The sequence below is a fragment of the Aquila chrysaetos genome, chromosome 19 (assembly GCF_900496995.4).
Source record: "Aquila chrysaetos chrysaetos chromosome 19, bAquChr1.4, whole genome shotgun sequence".
Taxonomy (NCBI): Eukaryota; Metazoa; Chordata; class Aves; order Accipitriformes; family Accipitridae; genus Aquila; species Aquila chrysaetos.
Genome location: NC_044022.1, coordinates 781,904 through 802,723, shown reverse-complemented (window position 1 = coordinate 802,723; position 20,820 = coordinate 781,904). Strand labels below are relative to the sequence as shown.

Genomic DNA, 20,820 nt, shown 5'->3' with positions numbered 1-20,820 from the left:
GTTCAGGACTTTGCATTTGTCCTTTCTGAATTTCAGTTAGGGTTCTGTCAGCCTGTTCCTCCAGCCTGTCTTGGTCTCTCTAAAGGCAGCCCTGCCTTGAGCATATCAGCTGGTCTCTCTCACTTGGTGTTGTCTGCAAACTTTTCAAGAGTGGATCTTCTCCCGGTCACTGATAAATCTTGGCCATTACAGATCCTTGCAGCACTGCAGAGTTTTCACTTGTCTTCAGATAGAGTATGACCCATTAACCACAACCCTCTGAGCTTGACCATCCCACCATTAGCTATCTCATTCTCCCATCCAGCCTGCAACATCCTAACATGGATACAACACTATAGTGAGAAATGCTGTCGAAAGCCTTGCTAAAATCAAGGTAAATGAAATATCTTTGGCTACAAATCTAGTGAGTGTTCAAGCAGTGTTTCTGTGGTGAGGTATGTATACTCTAACTGAAAAAGCTGCAACAGAAAAGCAAGCCAACTTCAAACCAGTATAGTCTTCACTATTGACAAGGTCTTGTTTAACCATTCTTTGTATGCTGTAATTTGCAATTATTATACCTGGAAAGTTCCGTCATTGAAAACAAAAAGACTATTTTTGCCAAGGTTGACTACAGAGCAAAGAGCAATTTTTCATAGCCAGGTTAGGAAGACCTAACCTTAATTTACTGTAATGAAAATGATGATCTCTCTTCGTTCCAAGTGTGATTATGCTACTCACCTTTAATGTGATTTGACTAATATATTTGTATTGACACTACGGCCACATGCAGTGAAAGAAAATATTTTTTTCAGTGCATATAAAAGCTTTGTCTTTTATTTCAAAATTTGGACTGATTTTGAATAAGTTCACTACAGGTTTCCAGCTTTGGAAATAATGATGAAGAAATGGCTCAACACAAGCCCTGCAGGCTGTCATAGCTCTAACAACAGTTATCCTTGCAAAATGTTCTATCTAATCTTGAGAATCTTCATGTAAAATTGAGGATTTTTCCCTCAGACCAAACCTCTGAAATTCAGCTTTGCATGATGCTTACTCCTCCAGGTGAAATCTGAAATCATCACCCAATCTCTGTACGTTGGTGAAAAAAAGTCCCAGCATGGCATGATGGGGGCTCCCAAATGCCTGATTTTTCTAGGACAAAGGTGCCACCTGTGCCAACAGTACAAGTCCTATAAAGCTGTCTTCCAAGGACACATTGCCAGCTCTTCTGTAAGGTGGATACATGGATAATGGTGGTCAAAGAGAAGTTACATTTCACTGAAAAATGAAAAGCAGATTCAAGAACATTAGTTCTTGACATTAGTCCAGTGAACTCTGAGGCTTGCATACTTCTCTTCAAATTGCTGGCTCTTAATCTGTGTGTAGCTCAGGTCTGGAAAGATGAAACTGCTTAGGACGAGCTGATCTGAGACTGTTTGACCATATCTATAATACAAACATGACCTGTCCAGACTGCATGAGTGAGGCCTTGTCCCTAAAGCAAGATAAACTTTTAATATAGAATCACAGAATGGTTTGGGTTGGAAGGGACCTTGAAGATGATCTGTTTAGGCTTTTCCCCTCCAACAAACTGTAGAGTGAGTCTAAGCCCACTAAGTCTAAATAAGTAACTGTAAATAAATGTTGTGGTTTAACCCCAGCCAGCAACTAAGCACCAAGCAGCCGCTCACTTACTCCCCCCCACAGTGGGACAGGTGAGAAAATCAGGAAAAGAAGTAAAACTCGTGGGTTGAGATAAGAACAGTTTAATAGAACAGAAAAGAAGAAACTAATAATGATAATGATAACACTAATAAAATGACAACAGTAATCATAAAAGGATTGGAATGTACAAATGATGCACAGTGCAATTGCTCACCACCCGCCGATCGACGCCCAATTAGGCCCCGAGCAGTGATCCCCCCCGCACCCCAGTTTATATGCTAGATGTGACATCACATGGAATGGAATACCCCATTGGCCAGTTTGGGTCAGGTGCCCTGGCTGTGTCCTGTGCCAACTTCTTGTGCCCCTCCAGCTTTCTCGCTGGCTGGGCATGAGAAGCTGAAAAATCCTTGACTTTAGACTAAACATTACTTGGCAACAACTGAAAACATCAGTGTGTTATCAACATTCTTCTCATACTGAACTCAAAACATAGCACTGTACCAGCTACTAGGAAGACAATTAACTCTATCCCAGCTGAAACCAGGACAAAAAACAATACAGATAAGTCTTTGTGGGAAACTAGGTTTCTCCCTGAACTTACCTGCTAAGGCAGACCCTTAGATCACACAATGCATTAGAAGGGATTTCTGCAAACAGGTTCATCTAATTCAGTTTAGGGGCTTTTTCAGTTCTCAGAACAACAGAATATCAAGACTTCAAAAAATTAGCTTTTGCCCACCGTTACCTACCTTCCAGAAATAACATGCTATTTTTCTTAAAGGATTTTACCTTCTTTTTAGCCTGTACAACACATCTAGCTACCCATGTCTCCTCTGCAATAAGTGTAAGTAACATAGGTAGTGACAAGAATGATTTTCCTCTGAGATGGCCCGAGTTGCTGTCTGGAGATGTCTGTCTCTTCCCATCGACTATGATGGGACCCAAGGCTAAGCTGCTGACATAGGTACCTTAGTTAAATACCTGAGGTTATGTGATATGAGTCAGGGACTCACAGCACAAACATACTACAGGAATGGCTATTTCTAGTTTCTTTCTGCATGCTATTAAGAAGGCAGAAAAAAAGAGTCTAAGCCTTCAACTAATTTTATTAATAATGTGTCAAACCTTTTTCCCTTCTGTTACACTTTCAGCTTGTCTTAATGTCAAATGCTGCGTAACTGAGTCATGTCTTTTTGTGACCATAACAGGGCTGCTAATGAAGCCCTTAAGGTTAGCTATTTAGAACAACCTCTAATTTAAATGGCTACATTACCCTGGCAATTAAATATTATTATCTTTTCTGCACAGCAGGCAAAGTAAAATGTTTCCTTTTCCTCTTCATCTACCTAAAAAAATAATGAGCCAGATCCTGCACTTGGGCAACAGAGCATAGGAATGTTGCACTTTGTAGATCTTCAGCAACTTCTACTTGCTGAAGATCTGCATTGTTTTTTTCTCTCCCACAGATGTTAAGGGCCCTCACATTTTTCCAACATTATTCAGGAATGAAACACATTCAAAGTATAAAAGCCATAATTTGATGTAATAAAGAACATGCCAGAGGATGTTCAGTCCTGGATTTCTTTCTTCTCTTATTCATACGCATTCACCTTTGGCTTTCCCCTGTTCTTCAAAACGTTCTGTAAAATCCTTCCTTATCAAGTCCTTGATTGTTTGCAAGTGCTTACCAACAGCTGAGCCTATTGTCTCCCTAGGAAAAGAGTTTTCACTTTCTTAAAATCTTTCCTCAAAATATCTTATTTTTGCAAAATATCTCTAGCCTTTTGCCTCACTAAAACTTCGCATCTTTCACTAGAGGAGTATTTGATATGAGTACAATAATGGAAACACTAAATATCAATTTACAATGGCAGGACCTGAATTAAAGAACAAAGATTAAAAAAAAAAGTATAAACTTATTTGGAGATTCCACAGAGATCACAGAATTCAAGCCAAGAATGAAACTAAAAACTGAGTGGAAATACTGATGGATGATTCATTGTGTCAGGGGAGAACAGAAAGGATGCAAAGAAACACAGCAACTTAAGTAGCTGACACTGTCAAGATGCTATTCAATCACATATGCAGAGGATAGGGAAATCCGCCGCTCTAGAATGGGCACATAGTCGTATGGAACTGGTCAAGAATAGTGATAAATCACTGGATAGTAAGGAAAAGAAACAGTCCCTACCAAATCACACAGCTGTGTGACTTACGTTCTCTAAGAAACACTGCCAGTTGCTGTTGTATATGGTATTGAGGGGCAAGTGACAGTATAAAATGGTGATGCCAGAAGGCATTTTCCTTCCTGTGCTATCACTAGTAGATGACAGCATTCCAGAGAAACTCTGAATATTGCAAAACTGGACACCCAAGTTGAAATAAATTCCATTATAACTTTAGCTATAGAAAATGAGGTCTAAGACAGTTGTCAGCACCTCTCTTCACCAGCCAAAGGTAGCTGCAAAGGGTAAATAATCTCATTTTAGATTAGATGAACAAAATAATATTCTGGAAGTGTCTATTCCTCTCCATGAATGACTACCACAGACTAGGGATCTAGTTTGAGGTTGAAACACCTAAATTTAGGTATATGTAAGTAGTGTGCCTTACTTAATGAAGTTCCCATCATCAGTGACTATCTAGTTAATACAGTCGATGGATCCTACAACGAAATTTACATCTGGAGATACAATTCAGTTACCTACATACAGACACCTAGTGCTGCTTCAGATGTCCTGAAGTACTCCGGCCTGTGGTTCCTGGTCTGGCAGGGCCCATATCCCCTGTAGGTATTGTGCCATACCTACCAGCTCTATTTATTCATCTCAAATAGCTTAAGTTATCTCAAATAACACTAGACAGCTGTGCTTAGGAAACTAAGTTTTTCGCTAGTGCCTGTGCAGCTGAATCATGCTCTAGGACCCACTGACTGTAAAAGGAGCTTACCCACCTAGCTCACCTGTAAACAACAGGTAGACCTTAAGAGGTTTCAATTCCTACACCTCTCCTACCATTTGACATGCCCCAGTGTATCTAAGACATCTGCAGAAGACTGAGATACATGACACAGGAAATACAGGTTATTGCAGGAAGGAAAACTGTTGATCTGTTGAATCCCTGAAATACCATCTAACATGGAGTGTACAGGATGTGATGTGTACAGGAGGAGTCTGCAATCTCAATTCTTTGTCCGGGGCTTGCTAAGCATTTGCCTAAGCAGAAAAAAACCCACAACTGAAAGCGGTTACATATCAGATAAGCAGATCAGTTACTGAGTGTGTCTGCAAAGCACAACATTCAGCACATATAACCTGCTAAATGGTCTACTTCCATTATTGTGACACCAAATTTAACAAAAATATAATTGAAAAAAACCATGTGCTTTCAGTTCTCTCTTCTGTTTATTGTCATTCAGCATGCCTTTGCACTGGTTTTAAGTTGTGTCAGGTTCTGTAAATTTAGCACCATATAAATGTAAGTGATATTACCAGGAAAGTTAAGCAACACAGAAGAAAGACTGGTTATATTCTATATTCATTAGAGATAATAATGAAATAATACTGATTTCTTTAGGCAACAAAACTAGCAAGCTTTTCACAATCTTTCAATAAAAACTCAGTATGGTTTTTTTTCCCTCCAATCTTTCCTTCATTCCCTACAACAGCACTTAGCAGATATTGATGTGTTTTTCCAGACAACTGAAGCTGTGACTAACAACAGCAATTTCTTCTGGAGTTTTGCCCTCAAAAGGCACAATCTTTACTTTGTTGCCATGTTTTAAAAGAAAGTCAAGAACTTCTTTTAAGGTGAAGAAATGGATGATACTATACTCACAGAAACAAAGTAAAATTCCCTTTCTTGTCCCAAGAAGACATTCTCTTAGGCACATAAAAACTATAGAAAGTCCTCAAAATTTCATTGAAGCATAAGAAATAGAGCAGTTCTGTGGCAGGTCTAAGCAGGAGCGTTATCAAGTAACACAAAAGCAGAAGCTGAGTCAATGAGTACCGTAGGCTGCTCTAGCCGTACCCTCTTTCTGCTGATGTAGGTTGGATTAGTTTCATTCATTAAGCAGAAATGAACCATTAGATTATTTCTTTTGCCAGCATCATGAGTGCATTATTCAAAAAACAAGTAAAATACAAGCCTTAAGAAATGAAAAGAAAAAAAAAAGTGATTCCTGCTGTATTTACTTTACCCTTTATCATCAGGAGCTGCAATCAGCCTTACAATGTAATTATTGCTCTCAAGGTGCTACAATAGCACAAACAGGCCCTATCTGTAACTAAGGCCTGACTGTGCTGAGCACAGCACACAACCTATAAACAACAGGCAAAACGTATCCTGAAGATCCTATAATCCCAATACATAATAGAGGGTGATAAATGGTTGAAGGCACATCACTGCACGCAGATCAAAGCACTAGGTTCTTGTGGGAAGACAAGAGACCAAAGATCCGCCCAGTTGGACTGAAATGGAAACTGATGTTGAAGCTACGTATAGACTTCAGGCTAGCTGTGTCCCAAAGTCCACCTTGCAATCTGACCTGAAGCACACTTGTCAACTTCATCAGAAAGGGCTGAGACAATCCCAACGCAGGGTAAATCGGGGCACTCTTCATGGTTATGGCACCCTCAAGAAGCACCCCTTCAGACAGAGGAAGGAATTCATGTCCCCCTTTGGGAATCCTTTTGGGTCTCAGCTATGAGTAAGGCACCAGGAAACTCAACATACATGGATTGCAGTGACTGGATGAATAGCCAAGAGGCACTGATAGCAACCCAAGTGATTATTCCATAAATCTTTAAGTGATTAGGGAGTTTACATACTTACAAAGTTAGACAGTAGCTGCAGATACCTGTACTTTATTTGTGAAGCTAATATGCAATCAACTTTCCAAAATCACTGAGCAAGCTGGTGGCAAAGGAAGGACTAAAATCCACTGTTCTGTCTACTTAACCATACTGTTTCTTGTGTAACTGAGTCTGGGAAACGAGAGAAGTTTCCTTTCACGACCTGTGTGTATTTACAAGGGTTTTTAGTCCTAGGAGTCCTGTTTGATCTGCTCTGTCTCCCAAGGTAGAGTCATTATATTAGGGAAAACAAGATTCAACAGAAATGCATGAGGCTGCATGGGTCTGGGACACCGTTCTACTGGTGCTCAGCCTAGGGAATGACTGTATCTAAGCCTCAAGCTCCTTCTACCTCCTGCTGTCTGTAGCCTTCCTCTTTGGGAGGCAAAAGCAGTGGCAGTGGATGGGGCCCAGGAATATTTGCAGTAGTATTGGCCCTGTGGATAGGGCAATAGAGAATGGGCAATGGGCAATGGTGTCTGCAATTCAGTAAGAAAAGAGAGTGTTAGAAAAAAGAGGAGACAAAGGGTAACAAAGAAATAAATATGGATCTTGAGGTTCCTGAGTGTGCCAATAAAAAGGGGAAAGGATGTTTAAATGTATCACAAGGAAATCTACTGAGATGGTATCAAAAGAATATAGAGTCTCCCGGTGTATTTTATGTGTCTAAGTAACCACCAAGGGAGTTCCTATTTTCTCAGCTGTTTTATTCAATCCAAATTATTGACTGAAAGCTATTCTACTATTTGGACTAACCATGAGATAATAGATTGTGAAAGCTCAAAGTTCAAATGAGCATTATCAGAGTGCTGCAAATTCCCCTTACCTGTGATACCTCCACTGTGCATCAGAATTTATCAAGTCTTGGGCTAGAAGGAAGTGGGTCAAAGGAAAATGGGAGACACTGCTGGACCATGCCAAATGAGATGGACTGATGATGATCTAATGAAGAGGGAATGGAGTGTGGAATAAGGTCATCCTATTATTTGCAGAAGAAAGCCAAGTGTCTCTGTAAGGAGGACTTGTTAATAGTTTTGTGTGAACATTTTCTTTTTAGTATGAAAAATACCCTAGGAGTTCAAATGCCAACAGTCAAACTTGAGAGCTATATGGCTTTCACAAACATAAGCTCCTGTTTGTCATACCAGTGCCATACTCAACACCTCTCTTCATTTTTCTACTTTAACTCCTGGAGTTGTAAAGTTCAGAAGTTTTATTCTCCACTCAAAAATTTGAATAAAGATCTGATCTCTTTGGAGGCACAAGAGTGAGTTCATACAACAGGAGTTTGTTTTTCTCATAAATCTCTTGTTTGATAATGGATGTACATATTGATGGAGACAATGGATGAAGAAACCCTTTGCTATTTTAATCTTGATAGCTAAGGCTACAGCAAAAACAAGGGGTAAGGAAGGAAAAGTGCTCTGTGGACATCTGGTGAAGCAAAAAGGAGGTAGATTAAAAGAACCAGCAGACAGGCCTAAGACAAGTTTGCTTTGGCTGTCTTGTTTTATTGTTCAATAAACGTTTATCTTAATGGAGGGAGTCCAGCCAAGCAGTGGAAGAATTCGCACTGCAACAGCATGCAGAAGTTTTAGCCAGCATGTTCAAATGTGCCTTGGTTAAGCAGTCACTCTGTCTTAGGCCAATTGTACCTAGCACAGGCATGGAAAGGTTAGATCTTGGACAGGAGGACAGAAGGCTTTGTGCAAGAGCCTCCTACAAGATATGTGAGAGAGAAGGGGTTGCTTAAGAGTGTCCTGGGAGCTAAGAAACACAAAAACCAGAAAGGAGTTAAATGCTCCTCTACGAGTTAGATGCCTGTATGAGCTCTTCGTGCTACAAGGGCAATTACTGGAGCCGAAATAATACAAATTATTTGAAGCTCTTGGGCTTTGCCAAAATTACCTGCAGTGAGGAGTGAAGCATGGCTGCTGGTGCAGCTATGGCAGAAGGTGTGGGGAGCACAACGGAGGGGGTGGCAGCAGTCAGAAGTTGCTGATGGCAGCCATGGGAGGAATGGGGGCAGCCAGCAGATGCAAATCCCACCACAGCTCAGTCTGGGGCTCATCACCCACCAAAACTAACTGACCTGAGCTGTGGGTTAGGTGCTCTTGCAGGGGTGGGAGGAAGAACAGCCAGATCCCCAGCAAGTATATGGAGGGAGGAAAGAGGGCTGTAAATTCCTATAATTATAGGTTTACATTCAAAATTAAATCCTGTGTGCTACCTTATTTATTCACCTCATTCAAGATTTTTTTTTCTCTAGAATTTTGTTTGTTAAGTAAATGTTACTGTAAGTAGAAAAAATTAGCTCTTGGTGCTAAACCTACCCCAGGTTCATAGGGAAGCTTGTAGGTGCATTAGTAGTGACTCCTTCAAACCAAAAGCCAACTTCTGTTGCCGCCAGTCACATCCTAACAGAAGGGTTATGCACTGTTGGTTAGGGATATGCACTACTAGTTGTACCTGCTTGAGGAAGACATCCCAGCAACATTTCTTTTAAGAAAGATGCAGAAAAGGAACGGAAATGAGAGATTTCCACTGCATTTCATTAACAGCAAGTCTCCTCCTCTTTGAGTTAATTAACTCTAGCAAGTGTTCAAAATAAAAAGACATTGCTGTCAGTTCATGAATAGTTTAACTAGAACTGTGATGAGAGAGTAGCAGCTTGTGTGCAGCATATAGCATTCAAAGGTTATCAATGCCTTCTGAGACATCATTAAAAAGTTAGTGCTGAGATTCATTTCCCCTTATGCAGGCTCTGAGCCTTCAGAATCTGAAATCTCTGTTACCACAGGGTAGAAACGGCAGTTGAAGCAGTAAGTTGTGTAACTTGCATCTACATTTTCAATGCCTAGTGAAGTAATTCTTCTAATTGAAGCGCCCTGTTTCCTTACCCAGCCAAGGGAGAAGAGAGAGATGTCTCTGAAGTTAACTTAGATGTCTTATCTTGAGCAGACAGGATCTCCCTCTGTGCATACCTCTGTCTTTTGACTGTATAAGGAATTTGCTCACATACTTTAGGAGGATTGCTTCACCACGCATTTAAAATGTAGGCACAATTAAATGCTGTATTAAGCAGATGTGCTCCTACCCTGTGATTAAAGAACATTTTTTTTCTAGCAGCAGTAAGTACAGCTTCCAAAGGGACACCTACACTTCATTCCGTTCTGAGGTAGACAACCAATTAGAGTAAGACTTTAAGTATGTGTAGCAGATAAGCTACTTACATAATTTATGCTATTTAACAGTCTGTGGAGTCTTTATCTATAAACACAGAGACTTTTACGTGATTTACAAAGCAAACATATGAGCTGTTTTAGAGTACCTGGCTCTTGCCTGGAAAAATGTTTATCAAACTTTTTTAATACTATGGCTGAGAGTCTGCAGAAAAGGGTCTTTTGGAGACATGGACCCAAATGTGCATACATCACTCCTCTCAGTTATGGGATTCATAGACTAAACACATCTTCCATTGGTGTTAAAAATGTCCAAATATTATCAGAGTCCATTTTTTGAGGGGTTTTGTTATTTTTTACATGGACACTTCTGACTGCACCTTCCCAGTCTTTTGACAAAGACTCACATACAAAGTGACTTGCTAACACATGGCTGCCATGTTTCTGTTTATCTTTCAGGTGTGGTTTTTTTTAAATACAGGATAATTCTTAGATGTTGTGTTTCCAAAGTCACTCCTGCTTTCAGAGTCAATAATTCAGGTTTTTGCATCTGGAAGACTTTTAATGAGAAATTCATTATAATGGCTACTAAAATTACTCAAAATCAGTCTGTGGTTCCAAAGAAAATTCTGCTCTATGAGACAGCCACAAAGCTTCACTTAGACTCTTAAACTGTATTGCCGCCAGAGAAGCAGAAATTTCCAGCATTTCCAGACATATTTTATATTCCATATCTGAATAAAAAGCCAATGTTCCCAACAGAATGGCAGCTAAAACATTATTAAGAACACAGCAACTTTTCATTTCAGTACTTTAAAGTTATTTTCTCTAGGTATTGTTGAGATATTCAATTTTGATAAGGAATAATTTTTGCTTTCTATCACATTTATACTTCTTTGTATAATAGTATGATATGGATGATATTAGGTATAAGCACTGCATTGTCAAAAATGTTGAAGTCCAAGTGAAGTAAGAAGAAACTGCAGTCAAACAAAATGCTTTACTTAATTGAAATGAAATGTTTAGACATTGCCATGAAATGACAGGTTTGAAATGATTTGATATTTTCATTGAAAATTTCACTGAATTTGTGGCATTATTGTGAATCCTTTGGAAAACAGAAGTCCAAGCTAGAATTTCTTAAATGACTGTAAGACAGGATTGCATTTCAAGAAATAGAAATAGTAGTTGTTAAGAAAAGTCTGGAACAGTACCATCTGAAAATAATTTATGAAGGCAGTGAATACGCTGCCTAAAACATTATACTATCAAATATAAAATTATGCAATAAATTTCCTGAAGGAAAAAATACTTATTAGAAGACATGAAGACATGAAGCAATTGAGATATTTTTCCAGCAGTACTTCAGTAGGTCCCTACCTTCATGATAACTTCTTTTCATTACTAAATTGTATTTCAAATTGACAACAGCATCATTAAATGTTTGGTTATTGTTCCTGCAAACCTTTCTAGCATATTTAATATATTAATGCATTTACTGTTATATTTTGCAGAACAGAGATTTAGCGGTGATAGATTGACTAGTTCAATATAACACAGAAGTTCCTTAAGCATTTGCCATATTTTATATGAACAAGTAACATTTAATTATTAACAGCATTTGTCTTGCCTATACACTTCCACAGTTCAGCTGATTTTGTATGTACAGGTTCCAAATGAGATGATAAAACACATTCTGACATGATGATGAGCAGGGATCAAGTGAAGTTTTGGAAATATCAGGGGAAATGTCTTCCTGACTCATTTTTCTCTTTTGATTCTTTTGCTTTTCCATGCACATAAGAACTTGAGTATTTTTAAAAGAAATGCAGACATCCTCTGATTCCAACTGAGTATCTATATCAGTGAAGCAAACTCATGAATTTTTAACTGTCATGCAAACCAATACCCAGGTATCTCCATTTTGGACTCTTTATGAAAAAGAATCTGAATGTCAGAATTCTGGGGAGTCATGCATTGCTATTAATCTTATGTTTCAGTAGCTATTTATAATAGCCATTTTTTGAAGAAACCTCCCTATAGAGGTACCTGTACTATTTTATAGGTGTTTAAACACATAGCCTCCTTTTTCTGTCAGACACAATTAAAGCTAATTTGAAGCATGCTGTATATATTTCTCATCCTATTATTGAAGACCTCTTCAGAGCACACTACTGGAGACTATGTCTATTCAGGTGCTAAAGAAAAAAAAGTTTCTTTGGATCTGTGCTATAACAGAACATTTTAAATTCCGATACTATCAAACTATAACAGCTACTCAATTTATCTAATTAAAAATATAAAAAAAAGAAGAGACCCTGTAGAACAAAAAAAGATAAGCAGCAATTAGTCTCAGTTAAAAGGATGTATTTCAGGCTATTATCTATCACATTACTACTGCTAAATATGCTTAAATATTCTCCAGCACACTCACCTCTTTTTGACGGTACTTAATTGCCAGTTTCAATCTTGCAAGATCATTACCACTTTGTTCTTCTATCAAGCTATTATCATCTCTGTAATTAAGAATAATTTCCAATTCCCTGGAACTCCGTGTCTGATCCAGGAGATCTTTTGCAAATTGCTTGCATTGCCGTGACAGTTCCTCGTACTCTGATTTAAATTCATTTTCGACTTTACTCAGTTCCTGCAGCTCCCAGCTCAGTTGAAAAGCGGTAAGGAAAGGATCCTCACTGGACAAAGCAATCAACGACGGGCTTGCCAGAGCCTTGTAGATATTGAGTCTAGATCGAGAGTGGCGGAGGCTGTCCACGTCTGAACTTGAGACACATTCGACACAGTTACAGCGGACCTCGTGTGGCCTGGGCACAGAGACCCCTTTCTGCACAAGGAGCTTTATGATTTCATAATTGTTGGTGTGGGCAGCCAGAATAATGGGTGTGATATCTGGCGTAAATTCCGAGAACTGCTTGTCCAGAAGCACTGGTGGCACCTGTGAAAAAAGGCAAAAAACACTTACAGGCCTCTTCATTGAACAAGAGCTATAGAAAATTAAGCTACAAATATTTTACCGGGTACTAACTTACTGATGGATCTTTGCTTCTGGCCAGAGTTGAAGGAAACACTTAGAACAATTCAATTAGCTAAGACAGCCTCTTTCTGGTTAATAAATTGCTACAAACAGGGTGTGATTTTTCATAAAACCTGTTTGTATGTAAACAACCCATGGGCAACAATTAATTAGAGCAAATTATTAGATAAACAAAGAAGAGTCGGACACATATGCTCCTGTGGGGTCCCTTGAAGTCAAAGCTGTGAGCAAGATGGAAATGCTTTCTTGTCTCTCACTGGTTAATCTCAGTTTTATAGGGAAGACAGATTCATGGGGGTACAATAGTGATTCTCTGAAGGAAGTGGTGAACAGGATGCAGACAAGTTAGAGTTATAAAATAAAATGGGCAAGTAAATGAGAAAGAAAAGACATGTTTTCTTAAACAGAAGGTTGGAAATATGACTGTGTAGAGAAACAAAGATAACCTGCTGCAGAAAGCTTAATGTCATAAGGCTCAGTTCTACATTCACCTGTGCAAACAAAGATACTCTTTACACGAAAATGGGGGAGGTGGTAGAACAAGGGCTCCAAGAGAGCATTTTTAAAGCCTCTTCTGGTGTGCATTTCTGTATTTTCAGTCTTCTAGTGTGTTTCTATATTTTATCAGAAGACTACAAGCTCTTTCATTTTAAGCTTGTTTATTTTACAATACCAGACTCTAAAGCCTTTCCCAGATCAAGACAGATCATTAGACTAGTATGATGAAGCCATATAAGTGTAATTAGCCAATGTCAATCAAAAAAATGGTATTGGCATCATCACTTATGGACCGCTTTTGGTCCATAGCTCAATAACAAAGAACAAACTCAATCCACATCAACAAGATGCTCTGAGTGATGCTCCTTTAGGAAGAAGAAAAGGAAAGGCTAGGGAAATATACGGCAACTGGAGGGAGGAAAAAATGTTTGATGGAAGTCCTACGATAGCAGAATGAACTCATTGCCAGGTGGAAAAAACACAAATAGCTAAGAAGAGAAGTTAATAGAAAACAGGTAAAGCATGTGAGAAAAGTCTAAGAATAAGTTGAAATGAGCTATGTTTAGAGCCTTGGGAGGGAAAGAAGCAGAGCAAAAACCTGAAATGCACAGAATCAGACAGAAACTCAGTGGAAAAGAAAGCCAGAATGAAATTAAGCTGAAAAGAAATGGTAGTCTGTGGATCTAAATCCATAATCACGGATTTTTTTCTCCATCTTTCTAATGAAGACACTGTGTATTTTGTATATTTTTTAGCTGTTCTGCATGTAAAACAGCTCATGTTTGTTCAATGGCACTGTAGCCATGTATAAGAGCGACTATGTGTGTGGGCTGTAAAACAGGGGCCTGAAGCACTAATTAGCTGAATGAGAGAATTACTTTGGGAGGTGGCCACTTTTATTCTTATAAAATGCGGTGGAAAGTCAAGACTGGAGATCTGGTGTTTGGGATTGTAATCACACAACCCCAGGGAAACAATCCCTGCCTGGCCATAGCATATTGCTGACCTCGAGTAGCTGTGCCAAATTCTGAGAAGCTATGTGGAATCAACAGGCAGAAACCCTTTTTCTCCCTTCTCACGCACTCAAACACGCACGCTTGGCTTGGCACTGGGTAAGGACAGCACAGAGTCCGTTTTAGAGCAGGACAGTGGGATGCCTGAGGTAGCCCACCCACCCTCACGACCTCTTGCAGAGGGAGCAGCCGTCCTCATGGTCCTCCCCACAGGCTTACAGGAGATGTTTACAAACAGCGATTGTGAGCCAAACAGCTCCTGAGCAAGTTCTTTCTGCTTTCGTTGTTGTGAGGTACAAACAAAATAGTGTAGTGTGTGCAGGCTAGATTGGGTTTGTATGGTGGGCGTTTGGTAGCAGGGCAGGGGCTGCAGGGCCGGCTCCTGTGAGAAGCTTCTAGAAGCTTCCGCAGCTCCAAGCCGGACCCGCCTCTGGCCCAGGCCGAGCCCATCAGTGACAGTGGTAACACCTGTGGGAGAGCAGATTTAAGGAGGGGAACCTGCAGTGAGTAGGGGATTGGAATGTGAGAGGAACCCCTCTGCAGGTACTGAGGTCAGTGAAGGAAGAGGGGATGCCCCCACAGCCCATGGTGAGACAGCAGGCTGTCCCCCCCAGCCCATGGAGGGGAGTGGGGGAGCAGATGCCCACCTGCAGCCCAGGGAGAGAGGAGCCCACGCCGGAGCAGGGGGATGCCCCCAAAGCACTGGAGCAGTCTGTGCCTGAAGGACTGCAGCCTGTGGAAGGGACCCACACTGGAGCAGTTCATGGAGGACTGTCTCCTGTGGGACAGACCCCACGGTGGAGCAGGGGAAGAGTGCGGAGTCCTCAGGGAGCGGCAGAGATGAAGTGTGAGGAACTGACCCCAACCCCCATTCCCCATCCCCCTGCACTGCTGGGGGGAAGGAGGGAGAGAAAACTGGGAGTGGGGTTGATGTAGGAAGGAGGGAGGGGTGGGGGGAAGGTGTTCTAAGATTTGGGTTTACTTTTCATTATCCTGTTTTGATTTGATTAGTAAGAAATTAAATTGATTTTGGTTTTTTTTCCCAAGTTGAGTCTGTTTTTCACCTGTGACCGTAAGTGGTGAGTGATCCCTCCCTGTCTTCATCTCAACCCATGAGCCTTTCGTTATATTTTCTCCTTCCCATTCCACTGGTGGGGAGGAGTGAGCGAGCAGCCTCATGGTGCTTTGTTGCTGGCTGGGCTTAAGCCACGACACAGGCATACACAGAAATATGGGTTTAAAATCACTCAGGAGGTAAGGAACCAAGCTGAGAATATACTGAAGGTACATATGGATGGGGGACACACTCGGGTACAAGAACAAGTGGAAAGTCTGTGCACTGTGCCCGATCTCAGCTGTGGTCAGGACAAGAAACACAACCTGGGCATATGTCTTCTCAGAGGACTCTCTGGCTGTGTCCACACTGCTCTGTCAGGTCTCTTCCAGGACACCTCTGGGTCATCTGTCACCTCCAGGCTGAACACTATGCAGAGCCCACCCAGGGATGCCCACATGCCCAGATCGTTTCATTATTCCTGTCCAGTATGGACTGGGGCTTGTTTTCTCACCTGTCTATGGTATCAGTGGGGAAAATGAGACCCATTTCCAACCCCAAACGTCACTGGTTATTGTAGTCTTAGATTTATCTTCTCTTTTATTTACATATTATAGAGAAAAATAAGAGAGCACGTGTGCATACACACACTTTTCCTGCTCTCTCAATTGCAACTGTGGCCAATGCTTTTGAGGCTTAGAAAGAGATGAAAATGGCAGTAGAGGCTCAAAATTTGCATTACTAGAAGTGAGATTTTGGGCTATCATAGGTCTGAAAAAGGTTTATAGTGAGGGATGTATTGTGCTCTGACAGTGTCCACCACAACTAGTGAGACTCCCTCTTGGCCCCAGGGTCAGGGTACCAGGGAGTAGAAGAGAGAGCTGCAAGGGCAGAAAACTCAAGGGTACAAAGCTATAACTCAAAACTGACTGCTCAGAGTATTCCTCTGTCATTTAGCATGTCATTATCTTTCTACTTTCTGACAGTACTAAACTAGTATTTGCTTCGAGCCCTGCCAGAACTGAAGGCTATCTGACCATGTCATTAACCACAGTCTTCTCTGAAAAATTAACAGACATGCCTTCAAACAGCATGGCATTATAATGATTGACTTGTACATGGGGTCCATTAACTCAAAAGCTGCTTGTTTTTCTCATAGCTTATCAAAACCTTTCATCTTAAGGTAACTCAGCTATATGGCTAATGCACACATTTTGGAATTCATACCATCAGAATTTATCTAAATATAGAAGTGTGTATTAAATCATTTCAGCCTTAGCTTACAGAAACAGTTAAACTTAAAGAGCAAACCCTAAGACTGCAATTGTAATTACAGCATGAGTTTAACCTCTGACCCTTTACCTCCTATTTTAAGATTTCCTACTCATTTAAACCAAAGATATACAGAATGCCAAAGCAGCAAGGTCAAATTATTCCCTCATCTGCAACATAATGAAGTACTTATCTTTTGAAGTTCTGAGTGCTCTCATGGCACTCAGAATATTTCAGCATTTAACTGTTGACCCAGAGTACTTGCTCTGAAGCCACAAGACTTATGATGTATTTTACTTTCAAACTACTGCAAAATAATTCTCTTTAAAGAAGCCAAAACAAATAACCAGCACACATTGATATTAGCCACACAAACTAAAGCTTTGACAGAACACTCACAGAGAACATGTGAATCTTCCTTAAATCCTGGGAGGATGGGAAGCAACCAGATCTTACAGTCACTGACTGTGACTTCCCAAAACTTAGCAGTGGTGTAACTATATTATACACTTTGGAGCTAATATGTCAATTGTGAAGCTGCTTAAACTTAGAACAGTCAAATGATTTTTGCCTTCTTACATTTTGTTGAAAATTTTCTACTTCAACCCTATTTATAGGGCTGAGCTAAGCAGTTTGGTGATTGTGTATACTTGTATGCATATCTGTATGGGGATGAGTAGGTGAAAAGAAGAAAGCATAGTTCAAAGTCTGTACACTTCCTTGCTCAAGGACATGAGATTTTTCATTGTATTCCTTTACCCTGCACTTACTGTAAGTGGGAATGAGTCAGTCTGACTTAGATATCTAACAATTTTTTTTAGATACTAAGTGGAACGGCCCTCTTCAATACGTGTTTAAGTTCCCTGTATGGTCTGTGTGAAGAGAAGCCCCTTTGTTATGACAGAAAGAGAAATCTAGGCTAAATTAATGCCAGTTAGGTCTGAGACATTTTCTGTCCCTATGACATTAAAATAGAGACCAATTGCTGATGATCTCTTAGATACCCAGGAAACAGAAAAAGATAACAGTCAATTTGGAAAAGGAGGAACCAAAACCCCAGATGCGTCCATTTCTCCATCTAGATTTCTCATAATGGCTCTCATTACTGCAGTATCTCAACAGGGAGACTGAAAACCGCAGTGCCCATTTACTTCCTCCTTAAGTGCAAGAGCTCAGAATCTACATAAAGCAACCTATTTCCCTGGGCAAATGGATAGCTTGCCTGGTTCTTGTCTTTGCTTATTTATTTACAAATATTTTGCCTTTTGCTTGTAAAGGAGAACAAATCCTGCAATGGCTGCAAGTAGTTAGGTGAATAAATTTCTGAGTCATGTCAATCATGACAGCACGATTGGAGGAAAAACCTAAAGCAAACAAAAAGGATGTATGACAGATAACAAGATTAATACATATGTCATCTTATACAGTACCACATTATATAAGGAAATTAATATTATAAAGGTGTGTCATCAAGCTCATCAGTTGCTTCAGCACTATTGCTCTATAGCTGTCATCACCCAAACACCTTGAAAATGCTGAACTCCACATTTCAGTACAACCCACAGCATATCCCTATGCGTATACAGTTTTCTGATTTACATTCTGGTTTGTTGAGTTCTCTTCTTTGGTTTCATATTATTATATCAGCTGAAACACATCCTGATTATGATAATAGAACTAGGTCCACCAGGAAGGATTCAGAAAATCCTCCTACCCCAACTCCTTTCACATGCACGAAGTCACTCATGAACTACCAGATAACTTGAATGACTTGAAGGTGTAACTTCAAGATAATTTGAATGACTTGAAGATGTAACTTCAAGATAACTTGAATTCAGTTGTCACACCACTGAAGGGGTCTGTACAGAGACTATCCTGAAAGCCATGCTGAAACTACCCTCACAAGACTGCACAAACTGCAGGCCTGCAATGGTGGCCCCAGATTTGGCCAAAAGCCCTTTTCCCCATCCCAGGGCATGTTGTTTGGCCATCGAGCATGTAAGGCAGCCAAGTGGATGGAAGTTGCCAAGCTGAGCTCAGGGACAGCATCATTTCAGAGCAGCGTGGTTGATGCTAGCCATGCAACACCCATCTGGTATATTGTCATTTTCTGCTTTCCATAGGCAGCTTCCTTGGCCTCCTTGGAAAGGGTTCAACTTGTTTATTGTCCTCGGACTCATTACATTTCCTACAGGTGAGTACCACACTCTTAATGTGCTACTGAAGTATTTTCTTTCCTTTTATAATATTGTCTCCATGTCTGTTCTTTTTGTAGGAAACGGATGTATCCACAAAACTTCACCCTTGCTCTACGGCACTGTAAGTTAACTGACAACAGTCTGAGGACTAAATGTAAATGTATGAATGTGCAATTTAGAGATACTGTAACCTCTTAAGAATGCACACTCTGAATACTAATTAAACATCTGAAAAGCTGCCTAAGTTCAGCAGATAAAATTTCACCACAAGTTGTGTCCTTTAACATTTTCACACCCACAGTTCAGCTCAATGCTGTCAAGGTGTTTAATGCTCATCTTCCAGATCTCTCTTCTCTGGAGTCTAACCACAAGCAACAGAGATGATAAAAATAGGACAGTACATATTTGAGGTTAAGTGATGCTTATCTTTTGGGGTCTTAAATAAAATATTGACTCTTAAATGAAGTGTGCTTAAAAATTATAATATTGGTTCTTATATAAAATATGGTAAGACCTCCAACTAAAATTCTAACGCTAGACACATAAGGCCATAAAACATCCCTCTTGTGCTAAATTATAGGATGTGGTTTACAGCAAAATGAAAGGACTGACTAGCCAAAATGAAATCCTAGCCACAAGTTGAGACTTTGTGGTGGGAAGGTTTCTTTGGGTGCAGCTTTGAGATGGAAATATCTTTTGTGAGATTCCAAATTATGTTATGAACGGAAAAAGTGGGGGATTCCTCGAGGGGAAGAAAACACATAAATGTGACGTAAGGCAATAACAGCTGGACAACTTATCTGGAACTCAGGACTTGGGTTTTGTTACTAGTTCTGCCAGTAAGTCTAGGTTGCCTAGGCAGACCATCTCTTTCTGCTGCTTTTCCCAGTTGGGTATACTTTTTTGAGCAAATGTTTTATCAACCCAGGATGTAATTCCAGTTATGAATTAATGCCAGGAAGATATAGCAAAAAATAATAATTAAAACCCCAGATATTTTTGTGTGGACATTTTTGAACAAAAGATTCTGGATTATTTTTTTATTTATTTTTAAACCTTACTTTTTTCCAAAATTTGCCTATAATTTAACAATAAGAAGGACCAATCCCCCAACATTTTGTTTCAGATTAAATTATTGTGATTATACTATTTTATTATAACAATTCTAACTATTAATTTTATAAAATGTCCCTAATATTTTCTTACAAAAATACAGTATTTCAAGTCAGCCAAGAAAGGTGTCTAACAGAGAGAAGCTTTGATAAGCAACCCAAAACAGGTATCTAATTTTAGATAGCTAAAGTTGGGCAAGGTAAACACTCCCCTTAGCATACAGCCCAACAGAACTTATTCAGCAGACACAAGCCATATGCTGAACTCACTTAAAATTTGATGGCTGTGCTATCTCATGCTAATACTAACCCACAGCTAATCGTAGTTCATGCCTCCTAACCTGCACCGCTAAGATACAAGATGGGTATTTTTCAAAAGTACTGGCATAGTCATTCTGGCCAATTTTCCAGGGTTTATGAGAAGAAAGTATGAACAGTTAATGCTGAATGTGTTACCTCTAGGAGTTTGCTTTTTGTCCATCTCCTATTGGTAAGGCAAGGAGCTGCCATTTTTGCCTCATTGCAAGCCCTTCTCAGTGTACACCACGTCATAAGTATTTCCAAGGATTAGGCCTAAATGTCCCTATTTGCTGCTAATGTGCATTATTGTTAGCAAAGGATAACTTCCCCCCAGTTAGAATAGTGTGTTATGCAATATCATGTCCATTTATTTTGCTGAAAATTTACTTCCAGCTTTGCTGGGACATGACAAGGAACAGGAATGTTGCCATAGCTAATACAAAATCCCTGTCACATTTAAGGAGGCTTCAGTGCTTGCCTTTTTGTGTATATGGGAATTTTGCAAAGCTAAATTTACAAGTTTGAGTTATTTTCATTCTGTTTTTTCCAAGTAGAAGCTGAGTTTTCAAAACCTCAGAGTTTTTATCTTCTTTTTATCAGTTACACTTAACCCACCCTAAGATGTGAGCCTAT

At 39.9% G+C, this 20,820-nt stretch overlaps 1 protein-coding gene across 1 annotated transcript in view; it reads right to left on the bottom strand.

The window, feature by feature from the left end:
* Positions 1-20,820, bottom strand: part of TRPC4 (transient receptor potential cation channel subfamily C member 4) — a 154,845-nt gene that overhangs the window by 57,432 nt on the left and 76,593 nt on the right. Inside the window, exon 3 of the mRNA XM_030043124.1 lies at positions 12,123-12,641. Coding sequence (XP_029898984.1) covers positions 12,123-12,641 — 519 coding nt within the window. The remainder of the gene's footprint in view (positions 1-12,122; positions 12,642-20,820) is intronic.